Source organism: Amphiura filiformis, chromosome 16 (assembly GCF_039555335.1).
Source record: "Amphiura filiformis chromosome 16, Afil_fr2py, whole genome shotgun sequence".
Classification (NCBI taxonomy): Eukaryota; Metazoa; Echinodermata; class Ophiuroidea; order Amphilepidida; family Amphiuridae; genus Amphiura; species Amphiura filiformis.
The window spans coordinates 61,347,951-61,367,794 of NC_092643.1; the positions used below are offsets into that span (position 1 = coordinate 61,347,951).

The 19,844-nt window shown below is 35.7% G+C and overlaps 1 protein-coding gene across 2 annotated transcripts in view; it reads left to right on the plus strand.

Moving 5' to 3' along the window:
- LOC140136295 (adenylate cyclase type 2-like) overlaps positions 1-19,844 on the plus strand; it is a 253,283-nt gene that overhangs the window by 190,171 nt on the left and 43,268 nt on the right. For both annotated transcript variants that reach the window (XM_072158020.1, XM_072158021.1), the window contains exons 4-8: positions 1,559-1,670; positions 14,820-14,947; positions 15,944-16,102; positions 16,848-16,983; positions 17,951-18,103. In XM_072158020.1, the coding sequence (XP_072014121.1) occupies positions 1,559-1,670; positions 14,820-14,947; positions 15,944-16,102; positions 16,848-16,983; positions 17,951-18,103 (688 nt within the window). The remainder of the gene's footprint in view (positions 1-1,558; positions 1,671-14,819; positions 14,948-15,943; positions 16,103-16,847; positions 16,984-17,950; positions 18,104-19,844) is intronic.

Consider the following 19,844-nt stretch of genomic DNA (forward strand, 5'->3'; position numbering starts at 1 on the left):
TAGAAAGATTTGACCAACTTTTTTGCAGTGCATAAACACTTTTATGCTAGTCCTCTGTGCATTTTGTATTCATATGTAATTTTTAAATTAAAATCTTCTGACATAAAAACTTGAGAGTGAGAGGGTCAATTATGTAGAAGGTTCACACAGCTCCATGTATTCATGCCTATACTTTATTAGCCTTTATTTATGTGATTTTTTCATCTCCACAAATTTGTAAAAGACAGTAGAGAGTATCAGTAATACATTTTTATTTCAAATATCTTAATTGTTTCACATTCTACCATGTACAATTAACTGTTTTGGCCAAAATAGAAGAAAAACACCAAAATAATGCATTTCCCAAAAAATATTGCATCAAGATAATAAAGACTTGTTGGTTAACAGGTATTGATTATACATGTGGTGTGTATTCACCACAGCAAATGTGAAGTTCATACTAATTTTAATTTCAAAGTTATAGCTATTTTGATCATGTTGGTAAATAAATGGAAAAATCACAAAAACTGCATTTTCCCATCCAATTATCACTTTTCAGAAATGAAAAGATAAGTGTTTAGATCAATTTTAACACCATTAGAAGCTTTGTTTAAAAATGTTGCACTATTAAGCAGATAACCCAGCTAACAGAAAATATGTATATGTCAGGTTATATAAGGGAATAACATCAAGAAAACATTTTTGAAAACTTTATGCAAAACATTCTATCATGCGTTGTAAAAATATTTTGTGAAAATGTTTGCTAAAAATATTTAGCAATAACATTTTGACAACATTTTAAAACTGCTGTTGTAGTGTTATTTCTTATTCATTTAAAATGTTTTAAAAACGTTTTCATGTCCTTTATATAACCAGACATTTAAATGTTATTCAAATGTTTTGACCATAAACGAAACTTGTTTATAAGCTTTGATAACGTGGTAAACAATATTTGTGTTTGCAGGGTAGACATATGTGACCTATCTACTCAACATCCTCGTATTCTATATTATCAGCACTGTCATCATGGTCTTACTCTCTCCTCTCCACCTCTGCCACTTTGTTCACTAGTCAAGTTCAGGTCCATATATTCTTGAGGTGGTGGCATTGCAGACTTTTGGAGCTCCATGTATGGGTTATCTACCCCTCTGTTATCATGAGATGCAATGATCTTCTTCAGTTTCCAATCATGTAAACATTTATTACTAATACTGGAGAGAAATGATTGCAAGTGTTATCACAGTACACACATATGTTGTTGAAAGTGGAGAAGCTTCTGTTTGATAATGTCAGATATTTTTATATCTTCATGTATACACAACCTATTCACAAATTAACCAAACTTGATTTCTTGTATGTGTTGGACTTTTCTCTTTGCATTTGAAGGGGTACGGAAAGTGTGTGAATGCGTAAATACATGTGATTTGTGCATTGCCCCAGACCCATGCAGATAATAAAGATTTTGCAATATTAGTGGTGGTATAGCCAAGAAGATAGATTTGAATGAATGTAGAATTATATATTTTTGTAAGACTTTGTAAATTGAACAAGTTTTTCCTTCTGTTTTCTTTCATTGCAGTATTTTGTATGCAGATATTGTAGGGTTTACAGCATTAGCCAGCGAGTGCACACCGAAGGAGTTAGTCAAAACACTAAATGAGTTGTTTGGAAAATTTGATCAATTAGCTGAGGTAAGAAAGCAATTTGAAAGGTCAAAGTTGAAAGGTCAACTAGTGACCCAATCAAACAAAATAAGAACAATATCATGAAAAGTCAATTTTCAATTTTATTTTCATCATGATAAAAATCATAATCTGCTTTAATTTGATATAAATGCTATCAAAATGTGACTTAAGAACTTAAAAGCCAAATGGCTATAGTTGAAAACATTTGGGTGTTTACTTACGGGCTTGCCAAGGTCAACTCTTACTTGTAATCGATCTGCAGACAGAGGTGGATTCATGGTAAATGTCCTGTCAGCAAAGTAGCCCGTGTGGCCCTCTCAGACAAGCGGATCCATGACATGAAGTAAACAGCCTTTTCTTGGTTCTGGTGGATTCTAAAGGAGAGGGGTTAAGTTCCACCGTATTAGAAAATTTGCAAAGAAAGGTGTCAAATTCACCCATTGCCAGAGTGATTACTTTTATTTCATCTTCTTTTTCTTGGCCTCATATAGATGAGTTGACTTTTGACGTCATTGCCTGGCAGTATGCGCACGCATCATCACAATTTCCATTGTTTTTGCCTGGTAGTATGCGCGCGCATCATATTTTGTTCCCGCCACATCACAATAAGGCTATTAAACATTTTAGTGGTTGTATGCAGTTCGATCAAGCATATCAATATATCAATACCTTGCCTTTGTTGATTAACATTGAGTTCAACTCATCTATAGATCAAGGAACAATGTACACATGCTTATAAATCATCTAGTTAAGATTATGATATAAAATTGGATCGGTTGAGCCCATATTTATTGGTCGAGCTATGAATTTTAAAATATTGTTCGAGGCGTAGTCGATTCCAATATTTTACAACTCACAGCGAGACCAATAAATATTGGGCGTAAAGCATCCAATTTTATCATTATTATGTTTTGGATCCAATATTATCACAACTTGGATCCATCAAAACATAATAATGTACAAAAGTGGTTGTTAACTAGTAGTAGTAGTATTATTTGTATTGGTTTATAAATCGGACAGCCGTGAAACAAAGTGGCAGCTATAACAAACTATCATGGGAAAATTCCAAGAAGCTGTGCGCCATCAGATTCGTTGAGGGGTGGGGCGTAGTGAATTTCCTGAAAAAATCCAGAATAGGAATAACATTTTAAAGATTTCCACAAAATCACCTCTATTAACCCCTGCATAAACTTTGACCCCAAGCTATATGTACAGCTTATATTAAGATTAGGCTAGTGGTTCATCTGACCAAGTTTGGTTCTCATATGTATGAGTATTATCGCAAGATTATCACAAGCTGTACTTATTTTTTACTTTGGAACATAGAGTAGATGAGTGTATTTTGAAGTACAGTCAACATGACCAGGATGATCCCCTGCTCTTTTCGAATAGCCTGTGACGTTCTTTAACGTGTACACTTAATGTGAGAAAATATGCATGTACACGGGACCGACAGCTTAAAGTGCCCTCCGAAGCACTAAGCAAGTAGAGTGAAGTGTCTTGCTCAAGGACACAAAGAGCCGGACCTGGGATTCGAACCCTTGAGCCTTGGGTTCACAGTCCTATGCCTTAACCGCTAGGCCATGCTCTCCTCTAATTTTAATAGAATAGGGTTAAGCTTGGGTCAATGCGTCTTCCTCCTTGTGCCCAAGTTTGATATAAAATTGGATCGATTGAGCCCATGCATATTTATTGGTCGAGCTATAAGTTTTACTAGTCCAATATTTTAAAACTCATATCAAAACCAATAAATATTGGGCGTAAAGCATCCATTTTATCATTATTATGTTTTGGATCCAATATTTTCACACACTTCTCACAAACATAATAATGGTCGAAATCGGTGCAAGCGTCTGGCATAGTACATAGCATTTTAAAAGTGGGTTTGATGAGAGAAATGGAAGAAGAAGTAGATTCGCCTGCTCGACAATAAATAGGTGGTGCAATGCACTACCTACATAATGAGAGCAGGAAAGAGGGAGAGGGGCAAGGGAGAAGCGAGTGACAAGAGAAATTAAGCGGTTGTAAATAAGGGTTGTAAAGTATTGAGAAAAAATTAATATTTAGTTATTTGATTTTATAATTGATCGAGCAAAGAGTGCTATAAAAAGATGATCTTACACAATGATAAGAAATAAATATATCAAATTACACAGGGTCGCATAATTACGAGATATTATACTTTTACTTTAAGAGGAGACTTTTAAATATTGGCCTTGGTTTCTAGGCGAACTTTAAATGTAAAAAATACAAATAATGCATTTCATTGTCAGTCTCACATAACAATAGACATTGATGGATACCTAAAAATGGAACCAAACTCTAAAAGCATTTTTCTATAGCGTATAATGCATCTTATATAGTAAAATCCGGAGTAACAATGATATCTAATTGTATAGCAACCTGACTACCTGAATCTTAAGGATGCACACAGGATCACTAAAGTGTTACATGGCCAAAATTGAGTTTTCATCACTAATGTCATCTTCAAATCGTATTTTATCTTGTCATTAATAGATTTTAAAGAAATCTTAAAATTTGAACCATAAGAAAAGCTATTTTAAAGACCCTTTTTCATTAAAAATTAGTCAAAATGCAAAAGCAAATAAATCATTGTTTTCCGCAATAGATCGGCGTTCTCGAACGCTGCATCTGCGGCGATACAACTAGCAAAGACACGCACACATGGTAAACTGGATGGGCGAGGTGATTGCTGATTGAGGCGCTTGAGTCGCCAATCGCGATCACTACCGTTTATCGTATTGATCTCTTCCAATTAAGGTAGGTAAAGTTTGCACCATTGCGGGCCAACAGACCACCACCGTCCCCGTCCCAGAATCAGTAGGCCTACTCGATAAATTTCGCCAAAAAGTGCTGATATAGTGGTATAAATTATAGGGTTTTTATTTATATGAACATAATAGTGAATTTTTTGTTTGTTTTTGTTTTGTTTTTCATGTTTCATTCTGAACTTGAAAAGATGAAATTTATCTGTAAGAAGTAGGCCTAGTTACCCGTAAGAAGCCCTGTAGGGCCTAATGATGACGCAATCTGATAGATACGATAGAAAACGTAGGCCCTCAATATTTTGCTAGTAGGCTAGACTTAGCCCGTATAGTAGGCCTACATCATAATAGGCTTATTATTTATGTTTACAAATTTGTTTTATTTCATTCATTCATTCGTAGGCCTATATTAGATACCTAAGGCCCTGAATAATGATTCAAAGTTAAAACACGGATATTTAAGATTCGTTTTCAAACGTTCCCTACTCCTGATTGACCATTAACGCAATGTCAAAAACGTTGACATTTCAATACATCATATCGACCATCTATAGGCATAGGCCTACAACTCTATGTCAAACATGTCGATATTCGAAATCGGCATATAGCGCGCACGCGTTTATGAAAGCATTTTCATGAATGTTTTAATGCTAAATAATAATTTCAAACGAGAAATATAATCAAAAACGCAAATTGCGTGCTTTTTTCATAACCCATTTTAACTACATTTCCATTAGTAGGCCTATTAGGTCTACCATATGCCATGATTGCGATAAAGGCTTTTGGTTTTACAACACTTTTTTTGCGAATGTTTTGGCGAATGCCTTTTTATTTGCAATGTTTGTCTGGCTTTCAACTTTCACGTTTATAATAACGTTTTCTGCATACTTTAAAAGGTAAACTGCAGTGTTTTAAAACGCTCTTTATAGCATGATGCCTATATACGGTAGGCCTACTGCATAAACCACAATCTAATTTAAAGCCATAAGTGTTCCGTTTTCTACTTTTGAAATTTGGTTTTGTTAGGATATGTCAATTTCCGTGTTTTTCAGTTTTCTTGTGACCTCTCCGTGTTTTACACGTTTAACATAGGCCTACTTTTTGTCCGTTTTACAAGAAGTTTTTACACATTTATTTGATTGAAAACAACAACAGACACACTTTTTTTTATTTTTGTTGTTGTATTTTATTCACTTTTTATGCGGTACAAAATATTTTACAACTTTATTGTGGCTTTAGGCCTATAATAGGCCTATGACTTTTGTAATGCGTGTTTGATATTCCGTAAAAAGTTAAAAATAAAATATGATAACAACAAACAATTACAATAACAAAAACGGAATATTGAGTAATGCGACACATCAGAATCTTTTAAAATTTTACTTGGGATTCCTGTGATGTAGGTAGGCCTAGCTATAACGGTCGTTAAAATGCCTATCTTTGGCGCGGACGGGCCGCTGTGGTGCCTCTCAAGAAAAAGCAACAAGTAGTAACAACATCATGTTTATGGTTCAGAAAAGAACAATGAACATAAAAATGCAATATTTGTCAACACCAAAAAATCAAGCAAAAATAAAGCAAAATTATGAAAATTAAAAACAGAAATCGCAATTATCATGATTAGGCCTATGTCTCAATTTATTCTTCATTTCATACAACTTCCTGATTATCTGCTATCTATGTTACTTTTAATGTTCTGATGTCCGCAAATTTTAATACAGAGCATGATCTTTTTTTTTTTTTTTTTTTTTTTACGGAAAACAGGACAAAATTGTGCTTAAATAATCATGGTTTCGTTCGCGGCAACACGACCATGAACTGTGCAACTTATTCGCGTAACCTGTCTGTCTGTCCGCGCGCCCAGTCGCTCCTCAGACGCCGACGCGATGCCGCGGCCTTGACGGGCGCTCTGCTGCACCATGGAAACAAGACTGAAGTAAATAAAATGGCTACTCCATGTGGATAAACATCTGCCGAATGTGCACGGATAATTTTTTCATATTGTATATTTTACCTTCTAAATCACCAAAAAAATGCCAATCTGCTGCAGTTGGACGCCCCTTGTCATTTTCTAACTTGACCAAACATCACAAGTCACAGGATTATATATTTATGGAATAATCTTCAAAAATGGACCTAAAATCCACTGTATTTTTCTAAATCGCGATTTTCGGCAAGTTCATTTTTGACCACTTTTAACCATTTTTGGTCCGTCATAGCGTCTAAATGAAGCATCACTGAGGTCAGTTTTTAAGTCAAACGTTTAGATATGGCCAAAATCTAGATAGTGTTTTTTCATTTTTTAAATTAGGGCTTTTTTTTTATCACCCATGATTCAAAAATTTGAACATGGGTCACACGTTTTTACTGATGTTTTGTCCATATTTTAAAAACTAAGCAAAATTTCGAAAAAATAAAAAAACACTTTCTAGATTTATTTGTCTAAATTAATAAAATTCATGTTTTACAGTTTTTGGTTTTCAAATTAATTTTTTATGGCGGACCAAAAATTTTTGGTCAAAAAAGCCGTTTTTTGGGATTTTTTCGAAAATGATACTTTTTGGCCCCAAACTGACATTTTAATTGGATTTATGAGCTCATTTCCTTTCAAAAAATGTATACTTTTATATACTTTCCATAAATAGTTTTCGAGTTATGAGGTGAAAAAAAATGGATAATTAGTGATCCTGTGTGCCACCTTAAGCTTTAGATATGCTACCCGAGAGGGGGGGTACTCAGTACAATACGGGGATGTGCCGCAAACATGGGTAGCATTTTTGGCCTTCTGGTATATCAATGACCCCTTTTTCAAAGCCTATTTTGGTATATGAATGGGTCCTTTTTTCAAAAATTTCTCAAAATTTTGGCAAAATTTGTAAAAACGAAGACAATTTTGGTTAAATTCGGCCGAAAATTTTGACTTGAGTACCCCCCAGATATTCTATGACCTATAATTGATTTATAAAGTCTTAATACATCTTCTTATAGTTTTCTTGTTAGAATGCAATTATATATAATTATATATTGGTTAATTAATAGCTATATCTGCTTGTAAAGTAGGTCAGTCGATTTCTTGGGCAGTGGGAGCCATTGACTTTGAATATCTGGGCCAAAATTGGCAAAGGTCACTTTTGCTTTTACTTATCAATAAGAAGTTGGGTATTTTTTTATTAAGAACCTTGTACTTTGTAGGAAATAAAAGCAAAAAAACAAAAAAAAAGAATAAAAAAGCAGGGGCCCGAAATCAAAATAGTAAGGGGGCCTTGTCAGCAACTGCTGACTTGCTGACAGCTTAAATCCTTCACTGTCTGCAGACTCCCATAATGGCTCTCCAAACTGCTCTAACCAGCACACAATAATTGTGGATATCAAGTCCTGTTAGTCCTGTATCCTCTGCCAACAGCTTGATGCAGGCTCGTAACTAGTGGGGAGTGGGAGCCATGGGGGAGGTCACCCCAAAAAACTATTGCCAAAGGCCAAAAAAGGCTCTCGACTACTTATATACTTGCTTATAGAAAACAAGTGTGTAATTGCTTTGGGTTCATTTTACATCAATGAAAAATACTTGCTTTGGGTATTTTTTGAAAATCATTATACGCAGGGTGATATACAACTTGAAATACAAGTGTCCCCTGTGGAATCATGCAGTGTGATGCTTTATGCTTCACAGTCTGACCAATAAATAGGGTAAGAACCCTTCATTCCCCTTTAAGATTTCCTCTGGTAAATATTCCCTGATAATCCAATTCAGACATTCACTTGAAAAGTCTTTTACAACATTAAATACTTCATTTGAATTGTGCATTATTTTCACAAATCCATTGCATAATGGAACTAGATCATACCTGGTACAGTGTTAAGTCCATATCATATACTAGCACTCACAGTATGCGATTCAAAAATCGCTAGTGATTAATGTTAATTCAATGCATTGAAATCGAATTGAATTGAAATGAATTTTGGGCGATTTTCATTTCAATGCATTGGAATTGAATTGGAATCGAAATGAGTTGGCTTGGGCATGAATTTAATTGGATAGGAATTGATATCAAAATAATAAACAGGTTTTTTAATTTGTCAAAACCAGTGAAGAAACTTACTATTTCTTGCTGACAGTTTCGTCAGTGCACCACTGACTTTATCGAAGCTTGTTGATGTTGTGATCCAACAGCTGATGACTGGCGGGAAGTTACGAGGGGGTCCCCAGAGACGAGGGGGTCTACAATCTGAGTCATGTTTATGATCCTCTCTTGGAGACTGCGAGTAGGACTAAGATCACTACCTGAAGTGACGTAACAGTAACTTCCCGCCAGTCATCAGCTGTTGGATCACAACATCAACAAGCTTCGATAAAGTCAGTGGTGCACTGACTAAACTGTCAGCAAGAAATAGTAAGTTTCTTCACTGGTTTTGACAAATTAAAAACCTGTTTATTTCGTTATTACCAAACCTGATGAACCTGTTTCAAGGAATTGATATCATCGTGAGCAATTAAGAATTGAATTGGATTGGAATTGAAATCATGTTGAGTGATGAAGAATGAAGTGGAATTGAAATGAAATTCAGCTTTGATTTCAATTCAGCATTTCAATTCACAAGCAGATGTCTGTGATTCCAGATCATTCCACCTGTAAAAAGTGCCCTTCCCCGTTCTGAATTCTGATACACTTCCAGGTCTATTCACACAAGAGACACACAAAATTTAGCATCAATAGTGTTACAAAATATATTGCAACTAAGTATTCTGGAAAGCTTTCATTTTAAAATGATAGCATAAAATACACATATATTGAAGAAAATTAAAAGTATGATATCATTTCTCATACACAGGTATAGTTAAACTTTTTGAGACTTTTTTGGAGTTCTTCTAAATCTTTCTTTAGAAGAATATCTACCGTCTCTCTTGTCAATGTCATGTGGAAAAATTATAGGTTCTATGTTCATAAAGACACTAATATCCCCCCAACTTGCCAAAGATAGACTCTTTTGGCACTAATCATAAAGCCCCTATTTATCTCAAGCTCCAAATTTTTATGCTCACAAGTCATTGTACATTTAAACAATTTGTGAGAAAATCATTAAAGGAAATGCTTATATCTTTGACAGCTTTTTTTTCACACTTTTTCAAAAGTACAAGGATTTTGGGTGTAAAATCTTAGGAGCAGGAGACAAGTATACTTAGGGGCTATCTATAGTATCAAAACCTTGATTTTGGACATTGAGGTCAGTGTGGGGACAGGGTCCCATTATCGATCGTACCACATGCACACATTAAGTTTAGAAAATAATGTGCATGGTGGACATGAAGTTAAGACAAATATTAGGAAATCAATCACCTAAGAACTAAGAAGTTCAAAAGTTTCATAAAATAGGACCCAGAGGTCAAGGATCACTCGCTTTGTTTGAATGTAAAAAGTGAGTTAACATAACAATATAAAAGTATCTTCTGTTGAAATGCTTTTATGACAAGTAGTGTACTTGATTTTGACTTTGTGTTGCTGACTCAAGTGTTATAAAATTGGTAGTAAAATTTAAAACATGCACTGCAAAAACTGTCTAGATATTAAACACCATTCTAGACACCATCTTGTCCTCGATTTGTAAACATGTCTATGCTAAATATGTTTAGTAATTTGATGCCTTGTGTTTAGATATTTTAAATGTTTAAATGTTTAACAACATTTGATGTTTTGAAGTTTGACATTTGTGTTTAGATTTTACATGTGTTTACAAATCGAGGACAAAAAAGTGTTCAATCTCAAGACAGTTTTTGCAGTGTGCCTTTGGTCAATTAACAAAACCTGCAACTGTATTGGAATTGGAATTGAATTGGAATTGAAATGAATGCTCAGAATTGAATTGAAATTGATTAGCTGTTAATTTCACTGCATTGGATTGGAATTGAAATGAAATGATTTTGAAATTGAAAAATTGAATTGGAATCAAATTGAATTAATTCTAAAGCAAGGTGGATTGAATTGGAATTGAATAGCAAGACTCCAGGTGTAGAAAGAATTGAATTTGAATAGAATTGAAATCAATTTTCTGGAGTGAAATAACAATACTAGTGATTCAATGCTGGTAGCGTTTACACAATTGCTACCAGCATCCAGTTGTGACTAGCGACACAATGACAAAGTTGCCTCAAGTCAACTGCTTGCGATTTGACACTAGGGCTTGCTATAGGGTCTACAACTTATAAGTTCCTCCTTAATACTTCTTTAAATAAATAAAAAAATATCTGACGAAATGCAAATGTTAAAAAAAGGTATGGATACGTAGCGTTTTTACACATATGGACCAAATTATAGCATCGCACATCATTGCGTTCAGTCACAATGTCAACTTTCAAACAATACAGTAGGCCAGATCTATTCTAGACTGTTTTGCATTCCTTTTTAAACAATTCATACCATTCCATGCATAAAAACAACACATCCCCGATCCCAGTGACTGCCCTGCCCAGAGAAAACATTTTTCTCATGGATAGCTGGCTGTTGGATCAGAGCAGGATTGGTGGATTTTCCATGGTCAGATGGATGATAAATTTAAATGGTCCACTACAGTAGACTAGGTCTATTCATGTGTTTGTTCAAGAAAGCCTGACTGCTAGTGCTATGGACTCAGTTGCAACTTTTAAAACAGCCTTTTTTTCCGTACATAATTAACCATTGTGACTGAACACAATGGGGAGGACTTTCACCGCTGGATGAAACATAAGATGCAACTGGAATGAGGTGTCAGTAAAATCTTCCACAGGGGAGTGTGGATTTTTAATGGAACATGCCAGATGTGCACAATTCGTCCTCTTGTACAACCAAGATATTTTCCCCAATTCCAATTACCAGGAGGTTATAGTTGTAATATTCCAATGATTGTGAGTTACCTGCACCTGTGACACAAGGAAAAAGAAGCAAAATAATTTTTTTGTTGTGCAAAATCCACTTTTATTTGTTCCATTTAATATTTTAACTCTATTTTATTGGTGACAATATGCTATAAAAAATTGCATCAACATTGGGCTATTCCTGTTGAATTCCATACACCCCCTATGGAAGACATGACCTTCATTTTCTACACTGGTAGTGTGGATTTCAGATGGGGTTACCTGCATTGATGACTCCATTTGTGTTAATTAAGAATCACTTAATTTTCCCCATATACGTATGTGCATATTAACCCTATAACCGTACCAAACAACAAAAAACCACAGTTCACAAAGCATATGCACAGGCAGGTATCACACGTGATGCAATTGCGTCATCATGCGAACAGTCATATGGTCACGTAAAAGCTTGGCCGGCAAAGCTACACCCCTGTGGCAAGGTAGGCCCATGCACGTGTCTGGCGCCAGAAGGGTCGGTGGTTCAAAACCGCACCCGAGAAAAAAAAGTTTTCTCTTCTTCTTTCTTTCTTCCTTCCTTTTTTCCTTCCCCCTTGCCAAAAAGCAGCTAGGGCATTAGGGTTAAGAATGGCTATGTAAATTTTAGCAGCAAATATCTGATGAACTTGTAGATTTGTGGGTCTTACTTCCTGCATCAAGTTCCAAAATATGGGGCAAATTTTATTTGTATATTATATGATATATCTTGAGAACCACAATAATGGTGGAATTGAAATTGCATTGATATGAGTTTCTTACAACTATTAGTACTATACTTTCCACACTGCTACAATCATTGACAATGGCGTGAATGTTGAAATCCTTTGTGGATATCAAAAACTGAGTCACAGGTTGGTGTCACAAGAGCCACAAGACCGATCAGAACTGCAAGTGTAATGAATTTCCAAATGGATTCGCTCAAAAAAACTTCTTTATTCTTGAATGAATACCTCAAGAAGCTGCTCAAAAGGTTGTAGACCTAGGCATGCTGTGTGCTATTCCAGATGAAATCCATACACCCTCTATGGAAGACATGACCTTAATCTCCAATACAGTGAGTATAAATTTCAAATGGGGTTACCTGAATGGGTGACTCCATTTGAAATCTACACCCCCTGTGTGGGAGATTAAGGTCATGTATTTCATAGGGGGGATGAATTTCAACTGTAACAGCCATACTTACAGGCCTCTGCGTGATATGTCACTAGTGCCGCTGAAATGTGTCTTTCATTTATCCTGATAGTAAATAAGGTGTCAACTCATAAATATTCATTTTGTCTTAGCAGCTCATCCTTCATGATCCAGTTGCGTAAAAGTGATAATTTTTGATGTGATTAATTTTGTGGGCTGAAAAAAAGTGAAATATATTCACTTGTTTCTAAATCTTGTCAATTAGAGCATTTTGAAATTGACCATTACACTGGTTTGATAAACATACTTATTCATGTTTGTGAAATTTTAACTTAAGCTGCAGAAAGTACAGTAGTGGCTTGAAAATAAACGTGGGGTGCAATATCCACTTCCGTTACAATAAGCCATGAAAGGTTAAAAGTTACTATTAAGTAAGGTATGGATGAATAATATATTATACAGAATGTGCAAGAGGATGTGGTATTGTGATGTTTGTTGAATATTTGGAATTCAATGGCTTTGGCATTAAAATTTAAAGAAAGGTTGGCACTACAAGGTGTCCCAGAATGGTTATAATCAGAGCCAGAGTTATAAGGATACTAGTTTGTTTCTGACAATCAACTTCATACAGCCTGTGATTGGTAAATAGCATTTAAAAGGAAAGGTTGCCTGCATCGAGGATAAGGATTCATGGAAAATGGTCACTTTTACAATAGGCATTGTTGATATGGTGCCTCAGAAATTTCCTAATGACCTAACTTTTGAGATGTTTATATTTTTTAAGGTGCAAAATTAACCATAAAGCATACTGTTTTACTGCTGTACAAGTGGATATTCATACGTAGTGGTAGATAAGATGATTAAAAGAGTTTAACTTCAACACTACACTATTTTTCGCTTACCCGGAACGTTTTCACTAGTTCGACTAGAGTCTTCAGCAGATGGTAATGCTGTGATGATATCTTGTCTACGATCGAGATATCCTTCACTGATGACGTCATATGATTGACAGAATGATGTCATAGGATGTTATGATGTAGTGCCCTTCCCCCCGGGCATTGCGAAGATGCTAGTCGAACTAGTGAAAACGTTCCAGGTGAGCGAAAAATAGTGTAGTGTTGAAGTTAAACTCTTTATAATCATTGTTTTACTGCGGGCTGCGGCCTTCATAAATTTCAACCGTGGCAACAAATTGTTTCTGAGTTTGATTGACAGATGACTATACAGATGCAAGCTAGTCTTACGGGCTCTTTTCGCTTCTGTATTGAACACCCCTTCACTTATATGCGTAAGCAATAACTGAATAATTACGCCTACAGTAATAGTGAATAATGGTCCATGAGTGGCTTCAATTGGGCCTTCATTTTCACACATTTTCTAACTAAAGTTTTTCTCAAATTGGCCCCCTCTGACTGCTCATGATCCGCCACTGAACACCCCCATGATGTACCATTGTCTAACAATCAGTAACCGAAATGGTAAAATGATCTTCATTCCTTCTATTTAAAAACATTCTGCTTGTTTTAAAGAAGAAAAAAATTACCCAAACGGTTACATTTCAGCACATCACATCAAAGCTCCCTTTGGGCACTCCATTCCTTTTTTAAAGGAATTTTTTATTTAATTAAGTCTCAGATTATAGTACTGTGTATTCTCCAGATTTGGAAAACACATAAAGTCATCCCATTAATATGTGACCGTCCATGTCGATTTTGGTGATACATTATTTCTCTTTTTCCACATCGCTGGTATTACATATCAAATTGTCATAATTGGCGGTCACTTCAAATCATCCCCAAGTCAACGAGGTTCGGGAATGTCCTCTCATTGTTGATTGTTAGTTAACCCACCACTTGAACAGGATTTGGGCAAAGCAAACAAAGACTACCGCTATTTACTAACTCTATGCATAAGTATAAGCTTATTATCCTCTTCAACAATAGGATTAAAGATTGGCGTTTGACTGACACTAAAATGAGAAACATGTAGGACAATCATTAAGTAAATATGAATGCAACCCTTAGGCATATTTTGCACTGTAACTCGAAATACAATTTACCGACTTTACGAGCGGTTTGAGATGGATGGTCACATATAATCATACACATATCACCATCATATTCTGTTGATTCCAGAGAGATATCCATATCTACATTGTTTTCGTGAGACAATGAAATTATTGAAAATCAATTAAAACCTGGTTTTGTAGTATTGTTTACAGCACAGAGGTGGATGCTTTATATTTTCTTGGTCCAGCTTTATAGGCTATATGGTGCAATATAATGAGCACATCGTGTACTTTTTGACAAAATATCTAATATTTTTTGCATTTTTTGTTTATTTTGTCCAATCCAGCAACATGACTGTATGAGAATAAAGATCCTGGGTGATTGCTATTACTGTGTCTCTGGACTACCGATATCAAGACCTAAACATGCAATAAACTCTGTTGCTATGGGTCTAGATATGTGCCAAGCTATCAAGTAAGTCTAAGATCTGCTCGTATGAAGACCTTAAGCCCGGGGGGGCCTCTCCCTAAGAAATGGTATACGGGGATGCTCGAAGGTTTTGAGGTGCATTTTCATCGTTTTTGGTATACCAATGGGGTGATTTTGAATTTGTTTTGGGTATATTAATGACCCCTTATTTCTGTGATGGTATTGAGATGGGCTGTTGTAAGTTTTGGTTATATTGATGATATAATGATGGGTCACCATTACAGTAAAAATGGTATAGAGATGGGTTGGTTAACTGATAGAAGCGAGGTATAGTGATCGGGTGTTTTTTTGCACTATGCAGGTATAGAGATGGTCAACATTCAGAAGTCTACTTTTAGCACCCCCGTTCAAATATTTTCCAAGAGGCCCCCCCCCGGGCCTTAAGCAAGTCATAATATCTATTCATAATGAGACCTAAATGTATCTGAATGTATGGTTGGGTGTGTGGTTGTGGGTCTGTAATATCAAGACCTAAACATGCAATTAAGGGTAGACGAGGTATTGTTGGTCAAAGCAACCTAAAAATTGATTTTCATTATCTAGATCAATATATTATTGAAAAACAACACCTTGATGTTTTGCAAAAGTTCATTCTACAAATCGTATACTTTGCTAATTTGCTTAATTTATTGTTGTAAATGAGTTATGTACGTTTTACAGAAGTGTTGTTGTTTCAGCCCTCTTTACTACTAAAGAACCAAATCAAAACAGTTTAAAATAATTAATAACCTTAACTCTGTTACTATGAGTCTAGATATGTTTTTTTCGAATTAAATACCCCATTTTCACCTAATTGGAGCTAAAATTTTTCATTTTTTTGTTTATTTTAAAATTCACAAAGTTTTGTTAAATTTGGCTAAAAATCTTAGCCTCGGATATAAAAATGGGTCCAATTTTCTTGGAAAAAGTAGTATAATAATATGTGTGCACTTTCAGATTCTCAGAAATTATGAATTTTGTTTAAACCATTGTCTTGTATAGGAAAGTACAGAAGGCTACCGGAGTAGATGTGAATATGAGAGTTGGCGTTCATACAGGAAGCGTATTATGCGGTGTACTAGGCCTACGCAAATGGCAGTATGATGTATGGTCACATGATGTCACATTAGCCAATAATATGGAGAGCTCTGGGAAGCCAGGGTGAGTCATCAGGCCATATAAAATTTATTTTTTGATTCTCGTCCTCACCTGCATAATTTGTTTGGAGTTGGCCCATATATTTTGTCTTTTTCAATTTTCAAGTATAACTTTTGGTTTTAAAGCTCCAGCAGTTCTTTATGATGATACTCTTGCCGTCATCAATACATGAAAATCCTCCGAGCGAGAACCAAAAGATTAATTTTTGTGCGCCTAAGTTATGTACAAATTATTTATCATCTCTACTATTTCAAGTTGATTTTACAGCCAATTGATCATAAATTGAAGATGATGTGGTGTCATCTGTCATGTTGGTGTTTCCAAAACCATCATTCAAAGTTGCAAGTCTGAGTTATTCATTTACAACAAAATTGTCACACCAGATGATAATTTTCAAATTATTAGAAACAAAATGTGTCACTAGCCTGAGGTGTGGAATTATGGTGAGTGCCAACTTTTTTTTAGTATTTCCACAACTGACATTATTCATTCACAATATTGGCTAAGTTGGTCTTACGTTTTAAATGTGGAAATCAAATAACCGTATCTCTTCAAGGCAATTTTCATCAATATTGTAATATGTTATCAATTTTTAATTATTTTTGCAAACATTTTCCCAAAGGACATGGGACTTGAAATTCTCAGTGACTTGCCTGACACCTGACTTGATATAGGGGTCTACCTATAAACACACCACCTGTAGTCTTTACTGCACACCACTGATGCTTTTTTAACATTTGTTTTCCAGGAAGGTCCACATTACTCAAGCAGTACTAGACAATTTAAACGGGGCTTATGATGTAGAACCAGGCTACGGCGCAGACAGAAATGAAGACTTAAGAGAAAACCACATGGAGACTTATTTCATAGTCACACCTCAAAAGGTAGGCCTGGTTTGTCAATGCAATAAAAATATTTTTTGAAGTTAAAAGGTGCTATTTATCCACAAAAATAGCCTAAGTAAATTTAATTTTTTATTTCTTCCATGGTCTGTGCTGCGCTGAGCGTACAAGCGGAAACACAGAAATGTTAAACATTCACACTGATTGGCTGATCAACGATCTTGACAACAAGATGGTTTACCCATTGGTTTGTCGGGCGTCAAAGGGATGAGACCTGTCACTTTTACGCGATCGCCGATCAGCAGCAAGTACCAGGATCACGGAAGTAATGAAAAAGTTAAATTCAAATTTGGGTATTATGGCTTGAGCTTTTTGGTCCTAGCATGAAAATGTTTTATTTGACAAAAATGCTGCAAATTGTGATACAGCCAAGCATAAGTCAAGAAAATTTTGGAAACTTGGAAATTGAAGGCAAATAAATAAATATTTACCTGCTAATATTTTCAGTAACTGACTGTTACCTTCCTCAGGCAGTAATGACTGGCTGATTGTCCTCTTCACACTTGAATGATTTAAATGTTTCTAGATTCGGGTTCAAATCCCGGGGGTAGCAAGTGACTTCTTTCTTTACCTTCTCTCCTTTTTTGTTTCTTCTTTCCCTTCCGATAGCAAAAAAAAACCACAGGTAGGGTTAGGGTTAAGCTTGACTTGTTTCTCCTGTCTAATGGCTATGAACTCCTTTATCTTCTTATTTAGGAACATGTTTTCCTTCTTTACAATTTTAATAATAGGGGAGTTCAATTTGTGACCAGTGTTCTTGAGAACAGAAACTTCATGATTTTGAGACAATTTTTTTTGAAGGAATAATTCAAGATTTTTGATGAAAGTAGGAAAAAAAAATGTTTTTAGCAACAAAAAAAAATCATTCGGAATATTTGGGACGGTCGGTCGGACAAGTAAACAATCTTTTTTTTAGCCTTATCCTGCTTGTCCCATTTTGTCTTTACAGGAGGGTGATGATGTCGATGAGATGAATAATGTTGGAGAAACTAAGAAGGGACGTGTGTCAAAACGTATAGCGCATTATTTTGAGTCATGGGGTGCTGATAAACCATTTTCACAAGTAGAGCAAGGCCCACCACCAAAGAACGTAGGCATATCGGTGAGTAGTTTTGGTATGAATGTGATTGTTTCATCCCGGGTGTTTCATCCATTGTTTTGTTTGCTTGTATTGGACTGGTCCATTTGAAATCCACACTCCCCTTGTGGAGGATTTAGCTGAAGTCTTCCACAGAGGGTGTATGCGTTACATATTGAATAGACAGTTGCGTAAAATATATGAACTACTGTTGTGGAGTCAGAGAATATGGGTTTCAAAAAATTAACCCAAGCCAATTCCATTTGAAAAACATACTCCCTCTGTGGAAGACTTTTCTTAAATCTTCAACAGGGGTATGGCAGATTTCAAATGGAATAGTTCATTGCATTGTTAAGGGGGTACTACACCCCTGTGGTAAATTTGTGACTATTTTTGCATTTTTCTCAAAAACTAATAACACACTGGTAACAAAAGTTATATATATTATTGGGGCAAGAAATCCAATTACTACACTGAAATTTCAGCGACTCAAGACAAGCGGTTCAGTATATATGATAGAAAATGAGGTACATCCTTGCGGTACCTTATTTCTTATCATAAAAAACAAACCGCTTGTCTTAGGTCACTGAAATTCCAGTGTAGTAATTGGATTCCTTGCCCCAATAATATACATAACTTTTGTTACCAGTGTGTCATTAGTTCTTGAGAAAAATGCAAAAATAAACGCAAATTTATCGAGGGGTGTAGTACCCCCTTAAAGGCACTTTCACTGATTTATCAAATTTTTAAAAAAAATCTTGATTTTTGCATTTTTAAAAGAAATGCAGGTGTGTGTTCATACCTGCAAGTGATAAAGTCAAAAAACTTAATAAACAACAGAATTCCAGTTTCCCTTAGGGGCGCACCACTAGATTTCCAGGGGGGAATGGGAGTTTAAAAAAAAAAAAAACTTCGCCCACTAGTCAGAAGGAAAAAAAAAACTTTGCCCACTTGTAAGGAAAAAAAAAATTTTTGCCTCACTGATGAGTAAAAAAAAAAAATTCCCCCACCCAACTTTGTATAAAGGTATGCATTAAAATTGAAAAATAAATAAACTCCTCAACAAAAGTTTGGAAAGTTTTTTCAAGCATCTGTATCTCCAATTATTTGTGACATATTCATATCGTGTTGCATATCACTGGATAGCTACAATACTCCCCTTTACAATGACACCCCATTTGAAACAATAACATTTTTCACGGCTGAGTACATGCCTTGTGATTGTAGTGGGGTCTCAAAATGAATTTGCCAAATTGACCATTATTCTGTACAGCAAGCTGCAATCCCATAACTTCACAATCTGGGACCTAATGCAATCCTCCAAGATGACACCGCTCGCCCCACATAGCCACGGTAGTCAACGACTACCTACAGAATATGGGAGTAGAGTCAAAATGGCCTGCCATCAGGCCAGTCCGGGGGCCAGACCTCAACCCGATTGAACACTTGTGGGACCAGCTTGATCGTGCTGTGCGTGCCAAAGAAGCCCATAGGCAACCACATTGAATGACCTGCATTTAATCCTTGTGGAAGAATGGAATTCCATCCCACAGTAACGTGTAACCAGGTCGGTGAGCAGCATGAGGAGAAGGTGCCTGACTACTGTGGCTGCCTGTGGTTTTTCCACCCGCTATTGAGGTTAGTGGCTAGCTTTGTTTGAGTACAGAATAATGGTCAATTTGGCAAATTCATTTGAGACCCCACTACATTCACAAGGCGGTACTCAGTCCGTGAAAAATGTTGTTGTTTCAAATGGGGTGTCATT